The sequence below is a fragment of the Sceloporus undulatus genome, chromosome 1, assembly GCF_019175285.1.
Source record: "Sceloporus undulatus isolate JIND9_A2432 ecotype Alabama chromosome 1, SceUnd_v1.1, whole genome shotgun sequence".
Taxonomy (NCBI): Eukaryota; Metazoa; Chordata; class Lepidosauria; order Squamata; family Phrynosomatidae; genus Sceloporus; species Sceloporus undulatus.
This window is the reverse complement of record NC_056522.1, coordinates 37,014,238-37,037,937: the sequence shown is the minus strand read 5'-3', so window position 1 is coordinate 37,037,937 and position 23,700 is coordinate 37,014,238. Positions and strand designations below refer to the sequence as shown.

General features: G+C 40.1%; 1 protein-coding gene across 1 annotated transcript in view; it reads right to left on the bottom strand.

Moving 5' to 3' along the window:
* Positions 1-717: 717 nt before the first annotated feature.
* Positions 718-23,700, bottom strand: part of SMYD2 (SET and MYND domain containing 2) — a 74,061-nt gene continuing 51,078 nt past the window's right edge. Inside the window, exons 8-12 of the mRNA XM_042437878.1 lie at positions 13,869-13,979; positions 12,865-12,985; positions 9,917-10,091; positions 5,052-5,160; positions 718-2,214 (exon numbers count right to left, since the gene is read on the bottom strand). Of these exons, the coding sequence (XP_042293812.1) occupies positions 2,134-2,214; positions 5,052-5,160; positions 9,917-10,091; positions 12,865-12,985; positions 13,869-13,979 (597 nt within the window). The 3' untranslated portion in view covers positions 718-2,133. The remainder of the gene's footprint in view (positions 2,215-5,051; positions 5,161-9,916; positions 10,092-12,864; positions 12,986-13,868; positions 13,980-23,700) is intronic.

Below are 23,700 nucleotides of genomic sequence, written 5' to 3'. Positions count from 1 at the left end.
CAAGAAAGCGGCAATTACATATATCAGTCACTTGAATGGGGAGAGACCAGAGGAACATGAACTAAGTCAATCCCCCTTTTCAACCCTCAGCATCATTGATTTGTGTGACATCGTTTTCTGAGCAGGTTATAGATGGATCTAGATCAGGGTACAATGCACACGGCTTTCATTTGCATACACAATTGTGTAGGTAAATAGAAGCATCCTGCCACACCGGTCCACCCTTCATAGTCTCAACAGAACAGTATCCAATTGTAAATTTTATGACCCTATTGGTAGAATTGTAATCTGATTCCAGAAAGGCTTACCTGTGATGACTGAATCAGCACCCCAAATAATCATTTGATTCAAGTTGGAAAAATTACTTACATTTTACTAGAACTCCCAGGTCCCCTGGTCCATGGGGAAATACGGGAACTGTATTTTAAAAAGTAACTTTTCCAAGCTCTCATATGACAAGCTGTACTCTGTGGAAGCATCAAGAATCATAGAGTTGGAAGAGACCAAAAGGACCATTCAGTCTAATCTGCCATGCAGGTACACATGAAAGATGGACCATCTTTTTGGAAACTGTAAAAACACTTCCTCTTAAAACACAGGTTTTATGGCCTGTGATGAACTTAAGTTAAAAGTTAACTTCCAATCTTTAATTCTGAAATGTAAATATGTGACAGATTTTTTTTCAGTAATAACATCGAAGAAAGAGTTGAGGAAAAATGGAAGTTCAATATTTTATTATGTACAGTAGTTAGTGTTGTCTCATTGCATTGAATAGTGCTACTTATAGGCAACCAGGACAAAGCCAAAGATTTCACTTTTACATTTCCGCACTGGCTTCTATTTGGCAGAAGGCAAAGTATGCATACAGATGTAGCTGCTGAGCACAGATCATTGGACAAACATATGCTTCTTAAAAGGCATCTACATGCATTTCAACTTGTTTACTCCAATGTGTTTGCATAGTACAGAGGAAGAAGCATAGCCATCTCTGGATGGATGGATGGATGGATGGATGGATGGATGGATGGATGGATATATGTGGATTTGAGATTTTATTATGTCAAGTGGCATACAATAAAATTAAATAAAATATAGACATACGACTACTACAGGGAATTGCACATTTATCATATTGTCTGTATGTACAGCGCTGTGTAAATCTACAGCGCTATATAAATAAAGTATAATAATAATCCCTGTAGATAGTGGCTGCATTTCAAAAATCACACTAAGTCAGAAATTCTGGTTCGTCATGAATGATGAACATGTGCTGGTGTGTGCTGCTCAGTCACTCCTGTTGGACTCCTAGCAGCATTAGTGGCCAAATATGCCAGAAAGGTTGTCCATTCAAAATCTGCTCATTGTGATGTTCAAAACCAAGTTTTATGACTTGTTTCTCTCCTAACAAAGCAGAGATGTAAATCAAGATTTATTCTTTGTTTATGACTTTGACTTGTTAAGAGAGCAAACATATCACAGATGAAGTCTTCCTCATTTGCCTGCCCACTCTGACTGAAACAGCTAAGCAGACATGATCAAGCAGCATATACCAACATACTTTTTTGTTCACCATAAGTTTATCATGACATGCTCAAGTCCTAAGAAAACTGGACAGTTGGAGACACACAACATGCTAAATTTATAATAACCACAGGGTGGCAAGTATACAAAAGATGAAAAAGTTATAAACACTAATTTCAAAGGAGTGATTTACAATACATTTTTGGAAGCCGAAATGCATGTCATAATAATGAGGCAAACAAGCAATCAAGGCTTAATCAGTGTTGTCCCAATTTAATTAATTGCTCTGCATGGTGAAGGTACATAACACATTAAAATGTGTAAAGAAACGAAATGGTCATTTCTGCACATGACTGATCAAAGGCATGAACTCTATGAAACCGTGGCATTTCCTTAGGGGGAAAAAGCATTCAAAAATTAATTCATCAAGGCTCAAGATATTTCACATAAACCTCAGACAATGCAAGAGGCAAGGCCCAAGTGCTCCACATGTTTGTCATTCCAATTATTTTACAAAAACGCTTTCATCCCACATCCATTTTCAAAGCACTCCTGAAGTTTCCATAGCAAGGCTTTTAAAGAAAGGTTGAAGGATTGCATAGATTCAAAGACTCAGTGGGCCTCTAATTCCTTTTTGATCTCTATAACGTATGGATGATCTTTCCCATGTGCTATCTCCATGATAGCGATTGCCTGCAAAAAGGGGAAAAATACAATTGATTCACATAGCCTGGATTTATGAAATACTCTCTTCAGGGATTCCAAAGAGTCAGAAACCTCTGACTGGTTTTTGTCCCTTTAAATGTACCCAATTGAAAACAGCCCATTTGATTGTAAGTATGAGACCATATTATATACACAGCACCTTTGATCCTAAGAGATCTCCAAGCTCTTTTGAAAGGCACAGACAAGCAAAAAGTTAAACGGCATTGTATTTGCCTTTCTGTTCCCATCTTAATAGAAAATGACTTTCCCACAGGGCTGCTCTGAGCCAGGTTTGAGTCTGTACTCAAAAAAGTTATATGACACACTGAAGTCTGGGTGGTCGACGAGTGGATGATGTTTCATCCATCACGTGAAGAACCATAACTCCCCTCTCGGCCATTGCCACTGAAGAGCCTGCATGCACAGGGGTTACAGACCCCTGTAACCAAATTTTACTTGAGACTGTGATAGGTCAAGGCTTCAGATACTACCAACAGAAGCTACATTTATGGGCCTTAATGCTGTCCTTAATCGTTATTAGAGCAGAATCACTGAATCAGTAGGATTCATCATTGTGTTGACTCACCATTCAACCAGATTCAATGGGTCTACTCTAGATGGGATTTACCAATAGCACCCATTGTTTCAACCTGTAATGCCAGTGGCTCACAAACCAAGTTGTAAAGACCCCCTGGTGATGACTTCCTTGGGATTTTTATTTCAGAAGCTTGAATTCCATTACTATATTGTTGTTTTTTGTCTTCAAATGTTTTCTAAGTTATTTTTTGGTGCCGTCCAAAACAGTCCAAAATGTTCATGTTGAACGTCTGAACCGACAAATTTTCAAATGGGTGAGCAGGATTAAGATACAATGATTATTGTTGACACAATGAACAATCCATGACTGAGGTTTATCTACAGGAACTCCCCTAACTGAACATTATGGAAAACCCAGGGACTGTCCTAGGGTTGAGGTGAAGAAGAATCAGCATAGCTTCGTCAAAGAAAAGTCTCACTCTCAGAATTCTATGAGAATGTCAACTGCAAAGCATTATGGGCGAATTTATAGACTGTATACTTAAACCAAGGTTTTGACAGGATCTCTTCTTGGTTTAAGAAAAGTGTATGACACACCCGCATAAAATGCAGGCGCACTGTAGCAGCAACCACAACAAAAGACCAGGTATAAAACAGTGGGACAAAATAAGTCTCTCTAGGTATTGTTGGACTGCAACTCCCATTAGCCCTAGCCAGCATAGTTAATAGTGAAGAATGCCTGAAGCTGCAGCCCAGTAACATATGGAGGGCCTCACTACTGCCTGGAATAAAAATTTTCCCATTTCTCACGCTCACCTCAAGATCTCAATCACAATGGAGGCTATTTAAAGGGATCATTTGATCAAAGTCTGATGTGAGCTGTCACCTATCTAAGATTACAGAGAATACTGAATTATTCAATATGAAGAAAACCCAATTGGACTGCAGGGCCACGTCAGTGGCCAGTTTCTTACAATGATAAGTCTGTTGAGTCAACAATATTTATACAGGAAAGCTAGCCTTCCTTTCTCTCACTGCTTCAATTTCTAGATTCCATTCCTAACCATGGTCCAAATGCACTATTAATGTGTGTTCACTTGCACCTAAGGGAAAAGCCAGGCCAGCTGTTCACTATATGATGACTCAAGAACAAAAACTCAATTCCGCCCCCCCCCCATCCTACCAATCAGGGATTTAAAAATTTCTTACTTTTATTATTGCATTTCAGAATGGAAAAAAAATCAAACGTTTTCTCCCCACTAGGTGAGGATACCCAGAAATTCTTCTGAACTTTTTGATAATTTTCAGTTTCAGGACATTTATTGCAAGAATTCTGTGAAGATTTGTATGTGTGTGTATGTGTAAAAAATGGAATTTTTTGGTGTAAAATACATTTTTCTGGGGGGGGGGGAACCTTTTGTGCAAAATACTTTTTTGAGTAAAAGTATATATTGTGTAAAGAATCCAGTATCTTATCTGAAGATGCCAGTCAGGCAAAATGTCAGGAAAAAATTCTTCTACAACACGGCCTCATAGCCCGAAAAACCCACCAAAAACTATGGATGCTGGCTGTGAAAGCCATCGACTTCACAGAATCCAATGTTTTGTTCAAAACCAATCAAAATGAAACAAACAAAAATAGCACCGATCTTTGTCATTCTCACACTGAAACATAAATAAATAAATCTCAAAACAGTTTATATTTTAAAGGATGAGAACAACTGCAAATATTTTTCTTTTTCCTCCACCCCCAATCTCTCGCCTGCACCCCCAACTCAATGTGTAGGATTTTCCAGCTACCGGGAGGGGGAGGAGAAATATTTTGACTACCATATGCACTAACATTCAAGTTAGCTACTGAAATGCAATCTGCCCTGAGCAATATGCCAGCTTCTACCAGAGCCAAGAACATTCAGTTTCTGAACAGCTCTCGGCAGTTTTGTACACAAAACCAGAGAAACCAAAAGTGACTTTTCAGGAAGGGATCTGGTTGGAAAAACCACGTGTATGAATTAAACTGAGCATTACTAGCAGTCACCTTAACTGAAAGACCATTCAGAACAGCAAAAGCAGTACAACCCCTAGATCTTAGATTTGTAAAACTATCATTGCAGTACAGTATATGAAACAGGCTCTTACTTTAATATTTTAGAACAAGGCAAAGGTGGGCTGAAAATTTTCATAATTAATGTTGCAGAGGTAATTCAAGAAAAGCATTTATGTGCCTGACATAAGCAACTTAATTCAAAGCAGTACCTTTTTCTATAAAGGGAGAAAAGTATATATACCTTCTTCAGTGCCTTAACACCAGCAGGTCTGTTTTCCAGGCCCATGTAAAGTCTCCCCAGTTTCAGCCACATGGAGGCCACATTGAGGGAATATAAAGGATAATGTTTGCTGCAAAAAAGGAAGGAAGGAAAAGAAAAAGGAAAACATATTTGATTTTTAAGAGCTTGAACCAAATTCTACAGCAGCTCAGCTCAAGATCATAAGCCTGGGCTTGACATGATCCTGTTTTCACACTGAGTAAAAAGGTTGCTCATTTATACCTTTTAAACTATTGCCATGATTAATTCCAGGAGTTCCCATGAAAAAGTCTTTGGTCAATGGATGGTCTTTCAACATGTCATGGCTCTTTTGCAGAGCATTTTACACTTTTGGTGAATGCTCAAGGAAAGGGCAGCAACCCAAAAGCAGTCCTACAAGGGTGAAGAATCATCCCATTAGACTATTGAGGTTGTGCAGCCAGCCTAAACCAGCTTAGAATAGGCTCTGCGCCCATAAAATGTCAGCAAATCACTGGGGTGATAAATCTGATTCTAGCCCCAGGGGAAGAGTGTGCCATTGTTTTCTCAGTCACCACTCCCTGCCAGCTGATCTATGACTTCATACTGGCATCCAATTCAAAGGGAGAGGCTTGTTCATGTCCCCAGCTGGAGAGAAAATTATGCCCTAAAATAATAATTTGCTGGGGAGCCTTCCGACTGGCTCACACACAAGAGTGGCAAACACAACGCAACTACAGCATCCCCATGCTTAAAATGCTGACAGTGGTGTATCTTTGCAAATGGTGTTTCCCAAACAAATGGTTCTGGGTGATCTTGCTCAAAAAGAAAGCAAAGTGAGACTACAAGATGAGATAACAGGCTTTTTTTCCAAGGCAACATTTATGAGAAGGAATTTGAAAAGCTGGGTGCAGGTTTGCCAATCTATGAACTTGTCCAAGTCCTAAGATCTTCAGGAGGGGCCCTTCTCTCTGTCCCACCACCTTCCCAGGTTGATCTGGTAAGGGAATGGCCTTTTTGGTGGCTGCTCCTAGTCTCTACAACTCGCTCTCTAGGGAGGTTAGGATGGCTCCCTCCTTACTCTTCTTCCGCTGGCAGGTGAAGACTTTCCCCAAGCTTTTATGAATTACCTGTGAGGGGCTTTTAATGGTGTGCTGTTGGTGTTTTTTACTTGCTATATTCTGTATTGTAATAAATTTTAAATGACTTTAACACTATAGCTAGTTTAATTGTTTAGCATCCTATATTGCAGTTACAGATTCATAACCTAAAGTTGCAGTTCCATAACTCGCTCCTATGGATCGAGGCAGGTTAGAACATGACTACATAATACAATTAACATCAACATTACACAATCCCCCAACCCTCTATCATCAACAAAATAATAACACTCAAATGCCAATTAACACAATTAAAATGATTAAAAACAGTTTTAAAAAACTAGCAGATAGAAGTAAGACAATTTGGGGTAGACAGGACTATCCTTTATGGGAGGTCAGTCCTCCCCAAACCCACCTGAAGGGCCACCAGCTACATCAAGCGATGGTGATTTGTTCAGCTGGCAATTGAGGTGGAGCATGATGGTATTTCCAACCTCCTCAGCATGCAAACAAAGCTGCAACAATCAGAAACAGGACCTTGCCACAATTCTTCAGTGGCCTCATTTACTGGTGGGAGGGAAGCTGGAAGCATCCTCCTCCTTCACCCTGATCACCAGCAGAACAGATCTCCATTGCTTGATGCAACTACTGGCTGCTAGGGTAGGATTGGGGATTGGGCCAGGAAACATTTGCTCTAATCCTTGATCAGCTACTTAATTAACTACATATATGATATTTTGCTAATACCCCAGCCTCATGAGGATGCTTAGACCAGTTCATCATACATCCTTTCTAGTTCTAAACCTGCACACACCATAGCAAGATCCTATGAAATCCTAAGGTGTGATTATGAAGATTCTTCCTGGGCTCCAGATCATTCCATGAATCAATAGAGGGGTGTGACAGGTGTGACCCGCACTGGGTGATAGCCTAGAAGAATGGTCCTCCTGCTGCTATGCCTCTTCCAGCCTGTGACAGTGGTGGAGGCCTCCTCATGAGGAACTCTCCACTACTGCCACAAAGAAGAGGCCTGTGTCCTTTTTGGCTGCCCCTGTTCCCCAAAAGCTCTTCCTCTGCACCAGGTGACACCAGGGGTGGAGATGCCACTAGGAAGTAAAACAAGACTATACAAGCTTATGCTACATCCTTCCCTCAGTGTCAAAAGTGCTACAAGATATATTTGCATATTAAATAAATTAAATAAAATCTTTATATTTCCCGCCTCTCCCCATGGAACGAGGTGGGAGGACAACAGCTAAAATCAACATTATGGTACATAGATTCACAAACTCACAAATTCGTGCAATATATTAATTGACGTTCAATTATAAAACAGTACACTTAAATAAGTAGCATCCCCTGGCCTGATCCCTCCCCATCCTGTTTTACCAGGCAACACCCACTATAAGCAGTGGAAGTCTGCGCATCCTCATCTTGTCAATCAGGGTGCAGCAGCCTGATATTTCCACTCCCTCCCTCCAATGACTTGCAGTTCCTCCACATGCCAAAGATTATACAGTAACCCAATCATTAGGAGAATAGACTTCTGTCACTTGCAGCACCAGCTGTCCAGTAAAGCCAGACTGGAGGACTTTTATGATCAAAGCAATAGTACCAGAATCATGAATACACAGTCTGTGAATACAAATCAGTTATGGATGGTTAACTCTACATTGCACATTCATAACTGTGGTAGTGAATTCCAGCTATTACTTATTTACACATTCCTAACTAAGTAGGTGATGTAGGATATCACTGAGAAATATATATATATATACAGTGGTACCTCGGGATACGAAATACCCAGGTTACGAAATTTCCGGGATACGAAAAAAACCCATTGGAAATAATTGTTCCGGGTTACGAATGTTTTTTCGGGTTACGAAAAAATTTTTTGGTGCTTTTCGGCGCTTTTTCGCACGAAACGCGGCTTTTCCCCATTAGCGCCTATGGCAATTCGGCTTACGAAGGCTTTTCGGGTTACGAAAGCGGCCGCGGAACGAATTAATTTCGTAACCCGAGGGAGCAGTGTATATATATAAATGTAGGATATTACTGAGAAATATATATATGAATAATATGCAATAGAGCTGGGAAAGTTGGCTTTGGAAATTAATTTCTTAATACTAAATGCTTGAAATTGGGAAGTTAATTCATTAACATCAACACTAATAACCAAAGTAATTTAACTGACATGGGTCTTGCTTCAATAATTAAGATCTCCTCAGCAGATCTTTCCCTAGAAAACCTTGCCTGGCTGCTTCTCTGCAGACTTTGATCTATCATGGGCTACTTCAGGTCAATCGTTGGGTGCACTGGTTATTTAAAAAACGTAAGACCTATTGACAAAACTGACACGCTGCTTCCCCCCTCCCCACCCACAGTTACATAATTCACTGGTCTTACCAGGACTTCTTGATTTCTTGTCCATTCATTACAAAACTGGATTTACTTCCTAATAAAAGTTGGTCAACTGGTAGAATGACCAGAAACAAAAGAGGGTGGGACTCCTGCTCTTTTAATAGCAGTGTAGAAGAGGATATTTTGCCTCTGGCCACTTTACCAGTTGACCAGTTCTCAAAATTAAGAAGGAAATCCAGTCTTGGAGTGAATGAAAAATCAAGGACCAGTGAATCATGTGTGGAGAGCAAGCAGTATGGCAGTTGTGGTAGTAGATCTTCTCCTTTTTTATTTCAGTGCACCCAATGACTGACCTGATACAGCCCATAATACAGTGATGGCGAACCTTTTAGAGACCGAGTGCTCAAAATGCAACCCAAAAACCACTTATTTCTCGCAAAGGGCCAACATGGCGATTTAACCTGAATACACAGCTGGGGGGGGGGGAGAAGGGTAAGAGGAGGAGGGAGGAGAAAGGGAGATGCAGTGCAGCAGGTATGGGGGGAAAGAAGAGGAGGGAGGAGGAAGAGGCAGCAAACTTTCTTGGGGTGCCAGATTGTTTTGACAATGGAATCACCTCCATTTTCAATACGATTTCCCTTCACTACTGAAGATCCAGATTGTTCTGGTGCCACAAAAAAGACGTAGTAGGTGACCATGATAGAGTTGCCTTAGAGTCACCATAAGCTGGAAATGACTTACAGGCACAGAACATCAGCAACAGAAAGCCAGTGTGGTGCAGTGTTGGGCTACGGTGCGCATGCCCACAGAGAGGGCTCTGAGTGTTTGCGCTGGCATGTGTACCATAGGTTCACCACTACTGCCATAATAGATCAAAGTCTGCTGAGTAGGATTTAACCATTTTCAGCTGATTTTCAGCTTTAGAGGGAGAGATAGGGGTTAGGAAATTCTGCAGTGTAAATAACCTGAATCCAAATCCATGCAATTTTTGATTTAAATGGGGGTAGGAGACTTTGGGAGGCTTCTTGTAATAAATACAGACATCATTCTCATTTAAAGAGAATCATTTTCCTTCAAATTTACTATTATATTCATATGTAAATTTAAATAAATTAAACCTCTTACAAATCTCCGAGCTAAGAATTCTTTAAATCAGATGGCTGCCTTGTTTCCTAAATAAATCAGAAGTGTTATCTCAAGATAACTGATCAGAGACCGATAAGACTTACGTATATTCTCTTAGATATAATTATTTAGTTTCCATTGCTAGGTCAGAGTTCCCTTGAAGAGATTAATGAGATCTATTCACTGATCTGGAAATGAAAGGTGTGTTTTGCTGGAAGTGCTTTTTCACAGCTACCTCTAGTTAAAATGGCACAAAAAAAGGAAAAAAGTTAGGAACATTACCTGTATGGTTTGATAATCTTCTGCCCATAACGTAGAGCACCCTCCCAATCCTGCATGTACAGACAGACTCCCATGGCCTGATACATCATGTGCAACATGTAAACATTACTCTCTGTAAACACGGAGCCCATCTTGTCCAGGCTAAGCTCACAAATCTCTAGCAGTTCACTTGGGGGTAAAGTTAAGAGTCAAGGAAAACAGGTAGTGAAAAACATCCAGTTATAACCTCAGGTTCTTTACACAGCTGGATATTTTGTAATTTCCTAACTGAAACCACAAGGTCACATGGTATACACAAAAAAATACAGCTCTCCTCTGTGGTTTTTCTCCATTATCTACCATTCAGAGATATACATCCTTTAAAGATGTAGCTGCTCTTCATTACGACTGTATTTTTAAATTCAGCATAGACACCCCAACAGTTTACAAAAGCCATTTCTTAAAAATGCTACACATCAAACATGTAAAAGTTACCCACTGGATAAAAATCAACAGTACAGCACAAATTAATGAACTGAATAAATCAGAAACAATTCAATAACTGCAGAGAAAAAATAACCACTGGTAACAGAATTTTAAAAGAATCTTACCATGACTTTTTAAAATGGTTGGACTTGTAAAAAAAATCTTTTTCACTTGGAATGGGGGGAAAACATCACACATATGCTAGGCAAGCAACCCTGGGGTAAGCCTTCCCCAATTAGGAGGTCACTGAGGAAAAGGGCTTTTTAGTGATACCCACCTGCCAGGTTTCACTTAGCAAGGAGACTCTGAGAAGAGCCTCTAATTATGGACTTCATGGTCTACAAGGATCTCCATGGAAGGAGACTACATTCATATTCCTTCCTAGAGGCAGGGAAACATTATACATTCATGGCTATGGTCCTGTTATGAGGTGCACGGTCAGAAGGTCAACAGCTGGTAAACTACAGCTTTACATTTGATCACCATGAGAATTTAGTCTGCACAATGCCACTGGATTCCATTTTGTGCTCCTGGTTCTTTCAGACCTCCTTTTGTTGTTAACTGCCTTTGAGTTGACTTTGACCCTATGAATATGACACCTCCAAGTTACCCTATCCTCAGCTGCCCTGCTCAGCTCATGCAGGTTCATGGACATGGTTTCTCTGATTGAGTTTATCCATCTGGAATGCAGTCTTCCTCTTTCCCTATTGTCATCCACTTCACCAAGCATTATAGTCTTCTCTAGTGAATCATTTCTTCTCATAATATGACCAAAATAGGAGAACCTTAGTTTAGTCATCTTTGCTTCCAGGGAAAGTTCAGACCCAATTTGCTCTAGGACCCATCCATTTGCCTTTTTAGCAGTCCATGGTATTCTCAGAACTCTTCTCCAGCACCGTATCTCAAATGAGTTGATTTTCTTCCTATCAGCTTTCTTCACTGTTCAGCTCTCACAACAATACATAGAAATGGAAGATACGATGGCATGGACAATCATAACTTTAGTATTTAACTTCAGGATTTTGTCTAGTTCCTTCATAGCTGCTCTTTCAAGTCCTACTCTTGTTCTGATTTCATGACTGCAGTATGATTGCCTGGAGGCTGGAGGTCCAAGGGACCCATTTACACTGCACAGTTGCAGCACTATGATTCCACTTCAACTGACACAGCTTCATCTTGTGGAATCTAGGAGCAATAAGGCCTTGCCAAACTACAAAACCCAAGAGTTCGTGAATGCTGCCAGGGCGGTTAAGAGGAATATAGTGTAGTAAATGTGTAGTGTGAATGGGCCCCATGTTTTATGGGATGGGGAAAGTATCTATTTATGTAGTATGTAGGGAGATCTTGTAGCACCTTTGAGACTAACTGAAAGAAAGAAGTTGGCAGCATGAGCTTTCATAGACTAAAGTATGCTTCCTCAGATGCATCTTTCTTTCAGTTAGTCTCAAAGGTGCTACAAGATCTTTTTGAATTCTACAAATACAGCTTCAGAAGTCATTTCCTCAGCTTGTTATAAGTAATAACTATTAATGATTTTATTATATTAAAGTCTCACAGACAACAAACTTTGTCTAAGGTCCTAGATCAGGGAGTGGACATGTCAGTATGCTATGCCCTGATCGATAGGGAACAGACCTCTGACACTCACAGCAGCTGATGCCTAGTAAAGCAAGACTGGGGGACTAATGCCACAATCATAAGTAGCGGCCCTGAATACGAACTAATTACACTTGCATAACTCTAGGTTACACATGTGTAACTATGATAGTGAATTCCAATCCTTATTTTAAATGTAAGATTAAACTGATAGGGATTGTTTTATTATTAGATAACTTTATGGCCTGGGCCACTTTTCTTAAATTACGAGCTTCCACAACATCCAAATTTTCCCCCAACCAGGCATGTAGCTACAAGGGAGGTGAAGGGAAAACAAGGCCCACTCAAGTAAGAATTTTGCCCCACAAATGAAATTTTCCTTCAGTCCTCACATTTCTAGAACTGCTGAGTAAGACACTGAAAATGGTTAATATCTAGAACTTTTATGTTAGCTGTATTCTCATTCCCTTGATCCTTTTGCCTGCCCCTTTTATTTTGATACCTAAACTGTATTTCTAAATGGTCAACTAAAGCTTTAAGTTCTGCAGTACTTGAAATCTGGGCGAAAAAAATCTTATTAGGGGGTAAAGACCTTATTTTGCCCCCCTATAGCTACATCTCTGCTCCCAACTCCACTATGCAGTCACAAACAACATCAGATTCTGTTCTAAAACAAAGCTAACATACTTCTTAGAAAAGAAACATCAACCTTAAAAAAAAAGAAGGGGAAAAAACTGAAGGGTTGAAAACAGAACTCTTTATACCTTCGGAATTTCATTTTTGGGCATGCCTCAACAGAATGAGGTTGCTAAATTAAATGTAACTGGACTGAATCTAAAGTTCATCTTTACAAAGATTCAGATAAGAGAGAGAACACCAAAGGATATATTTGTAGTGTTTGGCCCTCCTGAACTCTTCAATCACATTTCTGGCATATTTGATCATATCTCGCACAGCTTCTGCTGATGGAGGCTCATTCAATTTGCGGATTTCCAGTTTATCTTTGTCCTGAGGGAAGAGTAACAAAGCAGTTACAAGGACTCTTCCAAACAAAATACAAAAAGCAGATCTGCGTGGAACCTGAGAAGAGCTTTAAAAACATAGAGGGCTTTGCTTGAGATAATATAACACTTACAGCAACCATCCCCAACCTGGTGCCCTGAACAGATGTGGAACACTACAATTCCTACCACCTCAGTCAACATGGCCAGTTTTTTGGGAAGATAGACAGAGATAAATGTTTGAGGAATAACACTTCAAAATAAAATTAATATTTAACTTCATCCTCCTCCTAGGCTTTGATGGAAAGGTAAATGGATAGTCTAAGAGAGCAAATGTATTGAGATTTTGAAATACTAGTGCCCCAGCATTTGCACTGGTTTCCAATGGTTTTCCACCCAGTTGCATCTAAAATTTATGGCCAGGCTGGACTTGTAAATTTCCAAATGGACTGGCACATACTGTATATGCCAACTGTTCTCCTCTCATTCCAAATCTTGATTTAACCCATGTCATTTACTTGATCAGGGGTTTGCAACCTCAGGCCCTTGAGAAAACTAAGTCCTTTGGAGTTCCCCCAAACAGCCACACCCACTTTCCCAAGATACTATTATTTAGTGGTTTCCAAAATTCCTCATGGAATAGGTAAGTTCTATAGTGGGAAGGGGCCCAGGGAAAATGAGGTGAATCTCAACTCGGGTTCGAATATCATCTTGAGATAACCTGAATGGTTGACCTTGACTAAGTCAGATTCTGGGTTTGTTTTGAACCCTGCTGTAAATTTTAGATGCAAATACATTATCAGGAGAAGGGTGCTGTGTCTTTTCAGTCAGACTATTATCAATCTAAATTATAAAGCATGTACTGTATCTAAGCTATTAAATATATTTACCTTTCCTTTAGTAATGCACTCTCTGCAATCACAGGTAAAGAAGTAGGAATCTTTTAAACGATCATTTCTGTCTTCTGTAGGATATAGCAGATCAATGTAGCTGGTAAATATCTGAGGAGAAATAGTGATCAGGGTGTAAGAATGCACAGATTTTAATACACTGCTGGTTATATATATATATGTGTGTGTGTGTGTGTGTGTGTGTGTGTGTGTTTGTATATGAACTACATAAACAATGGTTGTCTTTGCTGGTAAGCAAAAAAAAAATCTTAATTAAAGAACCATGATTTGAATGAGCTTCATGCTGGAGTCAGTTGTCCATTTGCTTCTCTCTTCATGAAAATAAGTATAGTGGTATGGATATAAGTCAATCACTGCTCCCATGAACTGGACATGACAGGATGGATATAAAGAAGACTTTCCCCAATTTATCATGAAGCCCAGGTTCCAAAGGATACCATGCATGCATCTTTGTAAAAACTGGATTTTGTATGTTTTAGAAAAAGCAAACTTTAAAAATGCCCAGTCACAAACCTTGAAATTTAATAGGGTCTTTAGGGTTCTTGTGTATTCAAATATTATGCAGATTTATATGGAGAAAAGGTTATTTGGTTTTACAATCTGGATTTATGAATTCTAAATCAAGGTCTGGGACTGATCAGGTCCATAGCAATCCAGACATAACTTGTATGAGATCAAAATAACTGCATCAAGCTTCAAATCAGGATGTGGAAAGTGTGAGTAAACTTGCACAATCCTAATTAATATCAATGGATGTTTCATCCTAGCAATATGGTATGTAGTTTACCTTCTTGAGAACATCAACATCGGATCATCAATAATCTTGTACAGAAATTGTATTTCTTGCATGAGTAACACTGCTTTCCGTGGAAAATAAATTTTCTGCAGAAAAGGCATACACTGATATTCTACATCGGCTATTTAGTTATGTCTGTGTAATTAACTAATGTCTCTTAGTATGACTGCCCCGAAACCCAACTTTAAGAATTACTCAGTTGCTGTTAAAGGTGCATGGAGGAGGACATTCTACTACCTCCCCCTCCCCCACTGAACAAGGCTGCAACAAGGAAATGGGACAGGGCTTCTGCTTCTGATTGTCACATCCTCACTTTGTGATGGGAGTGTGTTGGGAACATCATCCTTCTTGTATCCTGACTAGCATCTGAACAGGCCTTTGTCCTAGCTGCCTACTAGATGTTAAGGTGGGCTGGGTGAGCACTTACATAGTTTTATAGTAAGACTATAGAATCATAGAATCATAGAGCTGGAAGATACTGCAAGGGCCATCCAGTCCAACCCCCTGCCATGCAGGAAATCCAAACCAAAGCATCCCCAGCAGATGGCCATCTAGCCTCTGCTTAAAGACCTCCAAGGAAGGAGACTCCACTACACTCCGAGGGAGTGTATTCCACTGTCGAACAGCCCTTACTGTCAGGAAGTTCTTCCTAATGTTGAGGTGGAATCTCTTTTCCTGTAGCTTGGATCCATTGTTCCGGGTCCTGTTCCCTGGAGCAGCAGAAAACAAGCTTGCTCCCTCTTCAATATGACATCCTTTCAAATATTTAAACAGGGCTATCATATCACCTCTTAACCTTCTCTTCTCCGGGCTAAACATCCCCAGCTCCCTGAGTCGTTCCTCATAGGGCAAGGTTTCCAGACCTTTCACCATTTTAGTCACCCTCCTCTGGACACGCTCCAATTTCTCAATGTCCTTTTTGAATTGTGGTGCCCAGAACTGGACACAATATTCCAGGTGGGGCCTGACCAGAGCAGAATACAGTGGCACTATTACTTCTCTTGATCCAGATACTATACTTTTATTGATGCAGCCTAAAATTGCATTGGCCTTTTTAGCTGCCGCATCGCACTGTTGACTCATGTTCAACTTGTGGTCTACTTGGACTCCCAGATCCCTTTCACATGTAGTTTCATTCAGCCAGGCGTCCCCCATCCTATATCTGTGCATTCATTTTTCTGCCCTAAGTGCAGTACCTTACATTTCTCTGTGTTGAATTTCATTTTGTTAGCTTTGGCCCAGCTTTCTAGTCTATTCAGATCATTTTGAATGTTGATCCTGTCCTCTGGAGTATTAGCTATTCCTCCTAATTTGGTGTCATCTGCAAATTTGATAAGTATGCTACCAATTCTGTCATCCAAGTCATTGATAAAGATATTGAATAACACTGGGCCCAGGACAGAGCCCTGTGGGACCCCACTGGTCACTTCTCTCCAGGATGAAAAAGAGCCATTGTTGAGCACCCTTTGGGTTCGGCCGGTCAACCAGTTACAAATCCATTTAACAGTTACTTTGTCTAGCCCACATTTTACAAGCTTGTTTGCAAGAATGTCATGGGAAACCTTGTCAAAGGCCTTACTGAAATCAAGATATACTATATCCACAGCATTCCCTTCATCTACCAAGCTGGTAATTTTATAAAAGAAAGAGATCAGATTTGACTGGCATGACTTGTTTCTCTGAAACCCATGTTGACTTTTTGTGATTATGGCATTGCCTTCTAGATGTTCACAGACTCTCTGTTTAATGATCTGCTCCAGAATCTTTCCTGGTATTTGATGTCAGACTAACTGGACGATAATTGTTGGGATCCTCTTTTTTCCCCTTTTTGAAGATGGGGACAACTTTTGCCCTCCTCCAGTCTGCTGGGATCTCTCCTGTTTTGCAGGAGTTTTCAAATATGATTGCCAATGGCTCCGATATTACATTTGCCAGTTCTTTTAGTACCCTTGGATGTAGTTCATCTGGTCCTGGAGACTTAAATTCATTTAGATTAACAAGGTATTCCTCTACTATCTCCTTACTTATTCTGTGCTGAAATTCCCCTATTCTCTCCTCTGCTCCATTATCCTCAGGTTGAGCTCCCTTTGCCTTTTCTGAGAAGACTGAGGCAAAGAAGGTGTTGAGTAATTCTGCCTTTTCTCTGTCTTCTGTTAGCATTTTGCCATCTTCTCCACGCAGTGGCCCTCCCATTTCCTTCTTCTTCCTTTTGCTGCGGACATATCCAAAAAATCCCTTTTTATTCTTTTTAACCTCTCTAGCAAGCCTGAGTTCATTCTGCACTTTAGCTTTTCTGACTTTACCCCTACAAATGCCTGCTATTTTTTTGAATTCCTTTTTTGTGATTTCCCCCTTTTTCCATTTCTTATACATGTTCCATTTCAAACTTAGCTCGGTTGAAAGTTCCTTAGTCATCCATCCTGGTTTCTTGAGACACCTCCCGTTTTTCTTTCTCACTGGAACTGTTTGAAATTGTGCCTTCAGTATCTCCCTTTTGAGAAAGTCCCATCCGTCCTGAACTCCTTTATCTTTTAGTATTTCTGACCATGGAATTGCCCTCAATACTTCTCTAAGTTTACTGAAATCCGCTCTCCTAAAGTCTAGGATGCGTGTCTGACTATGCCTGGCTTCTCCTTTCCACTGTATTACAAACTCCAGGAGAACATGGTCACTTCCACCTAATGATCCCACTACTTGCACCCCATTAACCAAGTCATCCTTGTTGGTTAGGATCAGATCCAAAATAGCTGACCCCCTTGTTGCCTCTTCCACCTTTTGGACAATGAAATTGTCTTCCAGGCAAGTGAGGAATTTGCTTAGACCTTGAGGATTTTGCTGAGTTTGACTTCCAGCAAATATCAGGATAGTTGAAGTCGCCCATCACTAATACATCTCTCTTTTCTGACAGTGTGGCCATCTGTTCTAGAAAGATATCATCCAATTCCTCAGTCTGACTTGGGGGTCTGTAGTAGACTCCCACCGTAACATCCTTGTTGTTTCCCTCCCCTTTAATTTTTATCCAGATGCTCTCCACCTGGCTTCCATGATTGATGTCCAGGATCTCTTCACTGGTGTAAATACCTCTGACATATAGTGTTATTCCTCCTCCTTTCCTGTTTGGCTATTTCTCTTAAAAAGGTTATACCCCTCTATTTCCACATTCCAATCATGAGACTCATCCCACCAGGTTTTAGTGATGCCTATTATATCATATTTGCTTTGTTGTACTAGGAGTTCAAGTTCATCTTGCTTATTTCCCATGCTCTGTGCATTAGTGTAGAGACATCGCAGACCACGGGTCCCTTTTACTTGCTGCTTGTGCAAGTTTTTTGCCTCCCACTGTTGGGTCCTTGCACTTTTTTTTCTTGTTTCCTCTATGTCTGTTTGACTATTTTCTCTAGCCCTTTCGCCTTCCTTTATATTGTCTCCCTTCCCCACAGAACTCAGTTTAAAGCCCTCCTGATCAAGTTCTTGAGACTGTTGGCAAAAACATTTCTTCAACCCATCCGTTGCAAGAAGTCCCTCCTCATGGAACCGCCGCCCATGGTCCAAGAATCCAAATCCTTCTCGGCGGCACCATCTGCGGAGCCAGTTGTTCACATCCGATATTTTCCTCTCCCTTCCTGGACTGTGCCCTTCAACTGGCAGAAGAGACTAGATGACAACCTGTACATCCATTCCTTTCAGCTTCCTACCAAGCGCCTCGTAATCCCTTTTGATGTTCTGCAGGCTGTGTCTTGCAATATCATTGATTCCCACATGGACCAAAAGGAAGGGGTATTGGTCAGTAGACTTGACCAGTCTTGTCAGCCTCTCTGTCACATCACTGATCTTTTCCCCTGAAAGACAACACACCTCTTGAGACATCTTGTCAGGCCTACAAATCACTGCTTCTGTACCCCTCAGCAAGGAGTCCCTCACTACGACCACACGCCTCCTACAAGGTTTAGCAGCGGCTGTTCCCTTGGGTGGGACTCTCAGGCTTGCCTGCTCTGTCCCTGAAGTCTGTCCATGCTGCTCTTCTTCATCCTCCTTGATAAGGGAAAGAGCTTCGAATCGATTCTCTAGCTGCAAGCTCCCCGAACAATCCCTTCTTGGCCTTCTTCTCTGTGTGACATTCCTCCAGCTGTCTGCCTCCTGTGTATGTGAAGTGACTTCCTCAGCTCCAGCATCTTCCTCTGTGTAGTATTCATCCAGGATTGTTAGTTCTGTTGTGTCCAGGAAATCCTCCTGCTCCCTAATATGTTGAAGTGTAGCTACTTTGAACTCCAACTGCTGCACTTTCTCCTCCAAGAGAGCGACCAACTTGCACTTGGGGGATGTGAAGTTCTCCACTTCTGTAGGCAAGAAGACAAACATCCCACAAGTGTTGCAGGTGACTGCCGTGGTTCCTTCAGTGTCCATACTGAAAAGTCTTAGGAAATTACTGGAACAGGACTGTGGGCTTCCTCCTGAAAAAAAGAATCCTCCAGAAAACACCAACGTTAAAGCTCCTAATGTTTCAACAATTTGTGGCAGTGAGTCTATGCAGTCTTATTCGTCTTGTAGAGGGTGAATTCTTGTAAATCTTCAAGAATTCAAATATAAAGAGTTCAAACACCTCTCAAGAACTGTACAGAATTTTTCATTTCTCACACAGTGGGAAGAAGATTATGGAAACTATTCATCCTTGCATGTGAGGAGAAAGACTGCAAAGATATGAATCCCTGCTCCTACCCACCCAACTAGACTTTCATTTTTAAACTGAAACTAAAGATGTGATCAAGACATTACATATTTTAATCTGTGTGTGTGCTTTTAGTTACTTAGTGCATTTTAAGAACCAACACAGCACAACCCAGTGCATGGCTTCTTAGAAAGAATTCCCACAGAGTTCAATGGACTTCTACGAGATCCCCTGGTAAAGTTGCAGTCTTATAGCTGTGAGGAAACACCACTAATGGCAATTAAATTTACATATGAGTAGATATGTATAGGATTATACTGTAGAGGCCAATTACATCATGGCATTTAAAATAATAATAATAATGATAATAATAATAAATATTTATTTATATCCCACCTCTTCCACTTTGCGGATCGAGGCGGGTAACAGCAGAGTTAATACAATATATAACAACAACAACAACAAAAACAAGCCCCACAAGACCCCAGCCCAGTCCTCCCTCCCAACTATAAAATTAAACAGTAAAACATGGTTAAAAAGTACATAACAATACATCAAAATTTTAAAAACCCAGCAAATAAGAAAAATAATAAAAGGAGGGGAATTCAAGTGGTTCTGGACATTATCAATCGGGGAAGGCCTGCTAGAAGAGATAGGTTTTTCTCTGTAACATATTGTGCAATGCAGTGTCTGTATAAAAGATAAAGCTAGAACAACAACAATGGAACATTTTCTTGACTTTTATGCCCAGAAATAACATTCTTAAAATGTTTTGCAGCACCAAGTTTGCTTATAAAGTACAAAGTAGCAAATCTCGAAGTATCCATGGCCTCTATGTTTGAAAAGCAACATGCTCTTTTTACAATGATAATTCAATACACACAATCATCCTAATCTCAGAAAAGAAAAGAAGAATGCAAAAATCATGTACAGTTGCCCCCCCCCCAACAATTGTGGAGGTTAGAGCCTACCCACCCTACCCACCCGGTAAAAGTGGGGAAACCATGAATATAAATAAATATTAATAAACAATGCAAATGCTACTTTTTTTAACCTCAGAGGTCACTTCTCTAGAAATCTCTAGGTCTTCTTGCATGGTTATATAGTCAGCTTCAACCGGGAGATTCCTAGAGAGAACCTATTAACCAAATCTGTGAATCATTAAATCGCAAAGGGGAAACCAGTGAATGTGGGGGCCAACTGTAATATAAAGATATTTTTACTCTTACAAACAGTTGTGGTTCACTTGTATATGCTGAAGTAGTATTTTCACTGATAAATACTGCAGCAGACATCTGAGCACCAACCTTACGGAAACGGAGACTCATTTATTTTACACCTTTTTGTATAACATAGATGTACAATGTAAAGTCAAAGACTTTCATGGCCGGCATCCATAGTTTTTTGTGGGTTTTTCGGGCTATGTGGCCATGTTCTAGCAGAGTTTCTTTCTGACATTTCGCTAGCATCTGTGGCTGGCATCTTCATAGCCCGAAAAACCCACAAAAAACATAGATGTACGTTTTCCATCATGCAACACTTAATTTGTTTTTTCAAAGTATCATTTACATATACACACAAACTACAATCCAAGAGCACACAAAAAGAATTTTCTTGTGTTCATTTTTTTTAATGTAAGATATTATGGCATATTCCAGTGGGCAGAATAGTAAAGTAAGTAGCATTTTCTATTCACTTGTAAAGTGCCTAACATTTTCTAAGTTACTTCAAGAGATAAAGCAATCCTGCCTGCCAGCAGAAGATTTAAAAGGCATAAAGACAAAATAATGAGGAAATGGAACTTAATCCTAATTTTAAATTGGTGACCTAAAATGAAGTGTTTTCCAAAAAGAAAGACTGAGAGGAAAACCATAAACACATCCACTGTACCAGTGATGTAAGTTTTTTACACAGCCTGCTCATGTTCTTACTGCATCCTTTACCTAGTTAGCAGTTGATTGTTTTTTTTCTACACTGAGTGCCTCGCAATTGCTCTTCTCCAAGTACAAAAAATGAGAGCAAAGTTAAGCACGCACAAGTAGGAAATTTTGACAGCTTTCTCATGTAATAGCCATGTTGAACCAGAAGGTGGAGGCACAGGCCTTGCTACTGAAGACACTATAGTTCTGCTCTAGCTAAATGGCAGAGATCCTTTTCCAAGAGTTCAGTAAGATTTTCTTGATAAGAAATGTTCGACTGACAGATTAATGCTTTTTCTGTATGGTATGGCTGTTGCTAGTCTTTATTTATTTATTTACAAACCAAATGCTGGCTGTATTGCAGTTGTATTGCATCTTGTACTGTAGTTACAGATTTTTAATCTAGAGTTACTAATGTGTAACTGTTCTGTATTCAGTTATACTACTGCCACAATCATAAATGCTCCCCAAATCCCACCTTGAACTCCAGGGACCCACCACATTTGAAAGAGGTCTGTTCTGTTGCCAAGCAGGATGCCATTTTCAGCCACTATCACCACCAGTGAGCAAGGCTGTCAGAGGTAGGACCCTTGTTGTAATTCCTCATTGCTCCACACATCTCTGAAGGAAGGGGGCTGGAAACATTGTCCTGCTGTGCCCTGATAGCCAGCAGAACAGACCTCCAGTGCTTGGAGCAGCTGCTGACTATTAAAGTTAGTTGCGGGGTGGTGGAGGATTTGGGCCGGGAGATGATACAGTGAACCCTTGTTATATGCTGGGGTTTGGTTCCAAGATCCCTCCATGGATAACAAAATCCATGGATGCTCAAGTCCCATTAAATATATTGACATAGCAAAATGGTGTCCCTTATAAAAAATGGAAAATCAAGGTTTGAAATTTATACTTTTTTTGAACATTTTCAAACCGTGTATGCTTGAATCTGTGCATAAAAAATCCGTGCATAAGAAGGGCTGACTGTACTTAATTACACATTTTTAACCAAGTCCGCAATGTTGGCTCTTGGCCACCAATGATAAAGTATTGAAGAGAAGTCAGCATTTTCCTAAATAGTAACACACTTATCTGGAATGCAACTAAGATAACGGGTGACATTCAATAAAAGCATGCCCAGAATCCCAGATATGCCAGGAAGACAGCTCTTTCTCTATAATGAGACAAGAGTTGAGCTTTTGTGTGGCTACAGAAAGCAAGGATACTGAGGTCTGACATCAGGCAGAAGCAAAGAAGTGTAGATCTGGGTTGAAAGGGAGGTTGGCAAAAGCATTTCATTAAACTCAGCAGAAACTGTGGGATCTTTTATCAGTCACCATTGCTGTCATTTGTGTATGCAATGAACATAGTGCAATTATGCATCCACATACAAAGCTGCTGTGGCTCTAAAACAATATAAGAGGAATGAAACTGCCATTTAGATCATCTGTCTGTCTACCTATCTAGCTATCTACCATGGTGTAGTAGTAAATTCTGAACTTCAGGCAAATGAAACAGTCTCTGTAGTCACCCAACCACCACCACATTTGGACACAGACCCAAATATGGAAATAAAGGTTAATAATAATAATAATAATAACTGTGTTATTGCATATCAACAAACTAAATTGAACAGTTTACATCTGTAGCAGGTATTTTGTAAAGGTAATGGATCTACCAAAGTAATGCAAAGACCAATTATGGCAGTTCACAATATTATAGTAAAAATGTAAAGGTAGTCCCTTGACATGAACGTCTAGTCGTAACTGACTGTAGGGGGCTGTGCTCATCTCCATTTCTAAGCCGAAGAGCCAGCGTTGTCGGAGGACTGCTCTAGTGGTCACATTGTTATCTTCCCACTGAGAAGTGGTACCTATTTATCTACTTGCATTTGCATGATTTTGAATTGCTAGGTTGGCAGAAGCTGGAACTAGTAATTGGAGCTCACTCCATCATGCAACGCTTGGGCCTTGAACTGCCAACCTTCCGATCATCAGAACTGGCACCTTAACCACTAAGCCACCACATCCCTCTTCCCTGTGACTAGGAAGACTGCAAAAACAAGAATGAAGGGAAGGGTACATAATGTTGCTATTTCCACTCCAACACAGTAAGCTCTCACTATAGCAATACTGTCTGTACGTTTTGTTCCTTTCATTCTCATAACTTTGAGAACCTGAAACAATATATAGCATTTTTTTTAAAACGGTATCAAATAAAAAGAGATATCCCAGCAATCCAAGCAGAGTTCAGGAAAGGAAGTTACACTAGAGGCCATATTGCAGACATACATTGGATAAGGGAGCATACAAAGGAATTCCAGAAAAAAATCAGCATGTATATTTTTAATCTTGTAAGCTGCCTCGATTTTATTTTGTAGAGAGGCGGGATTATTATTATTATTATTATTATTATTATTATTATTATTATTATTATTAT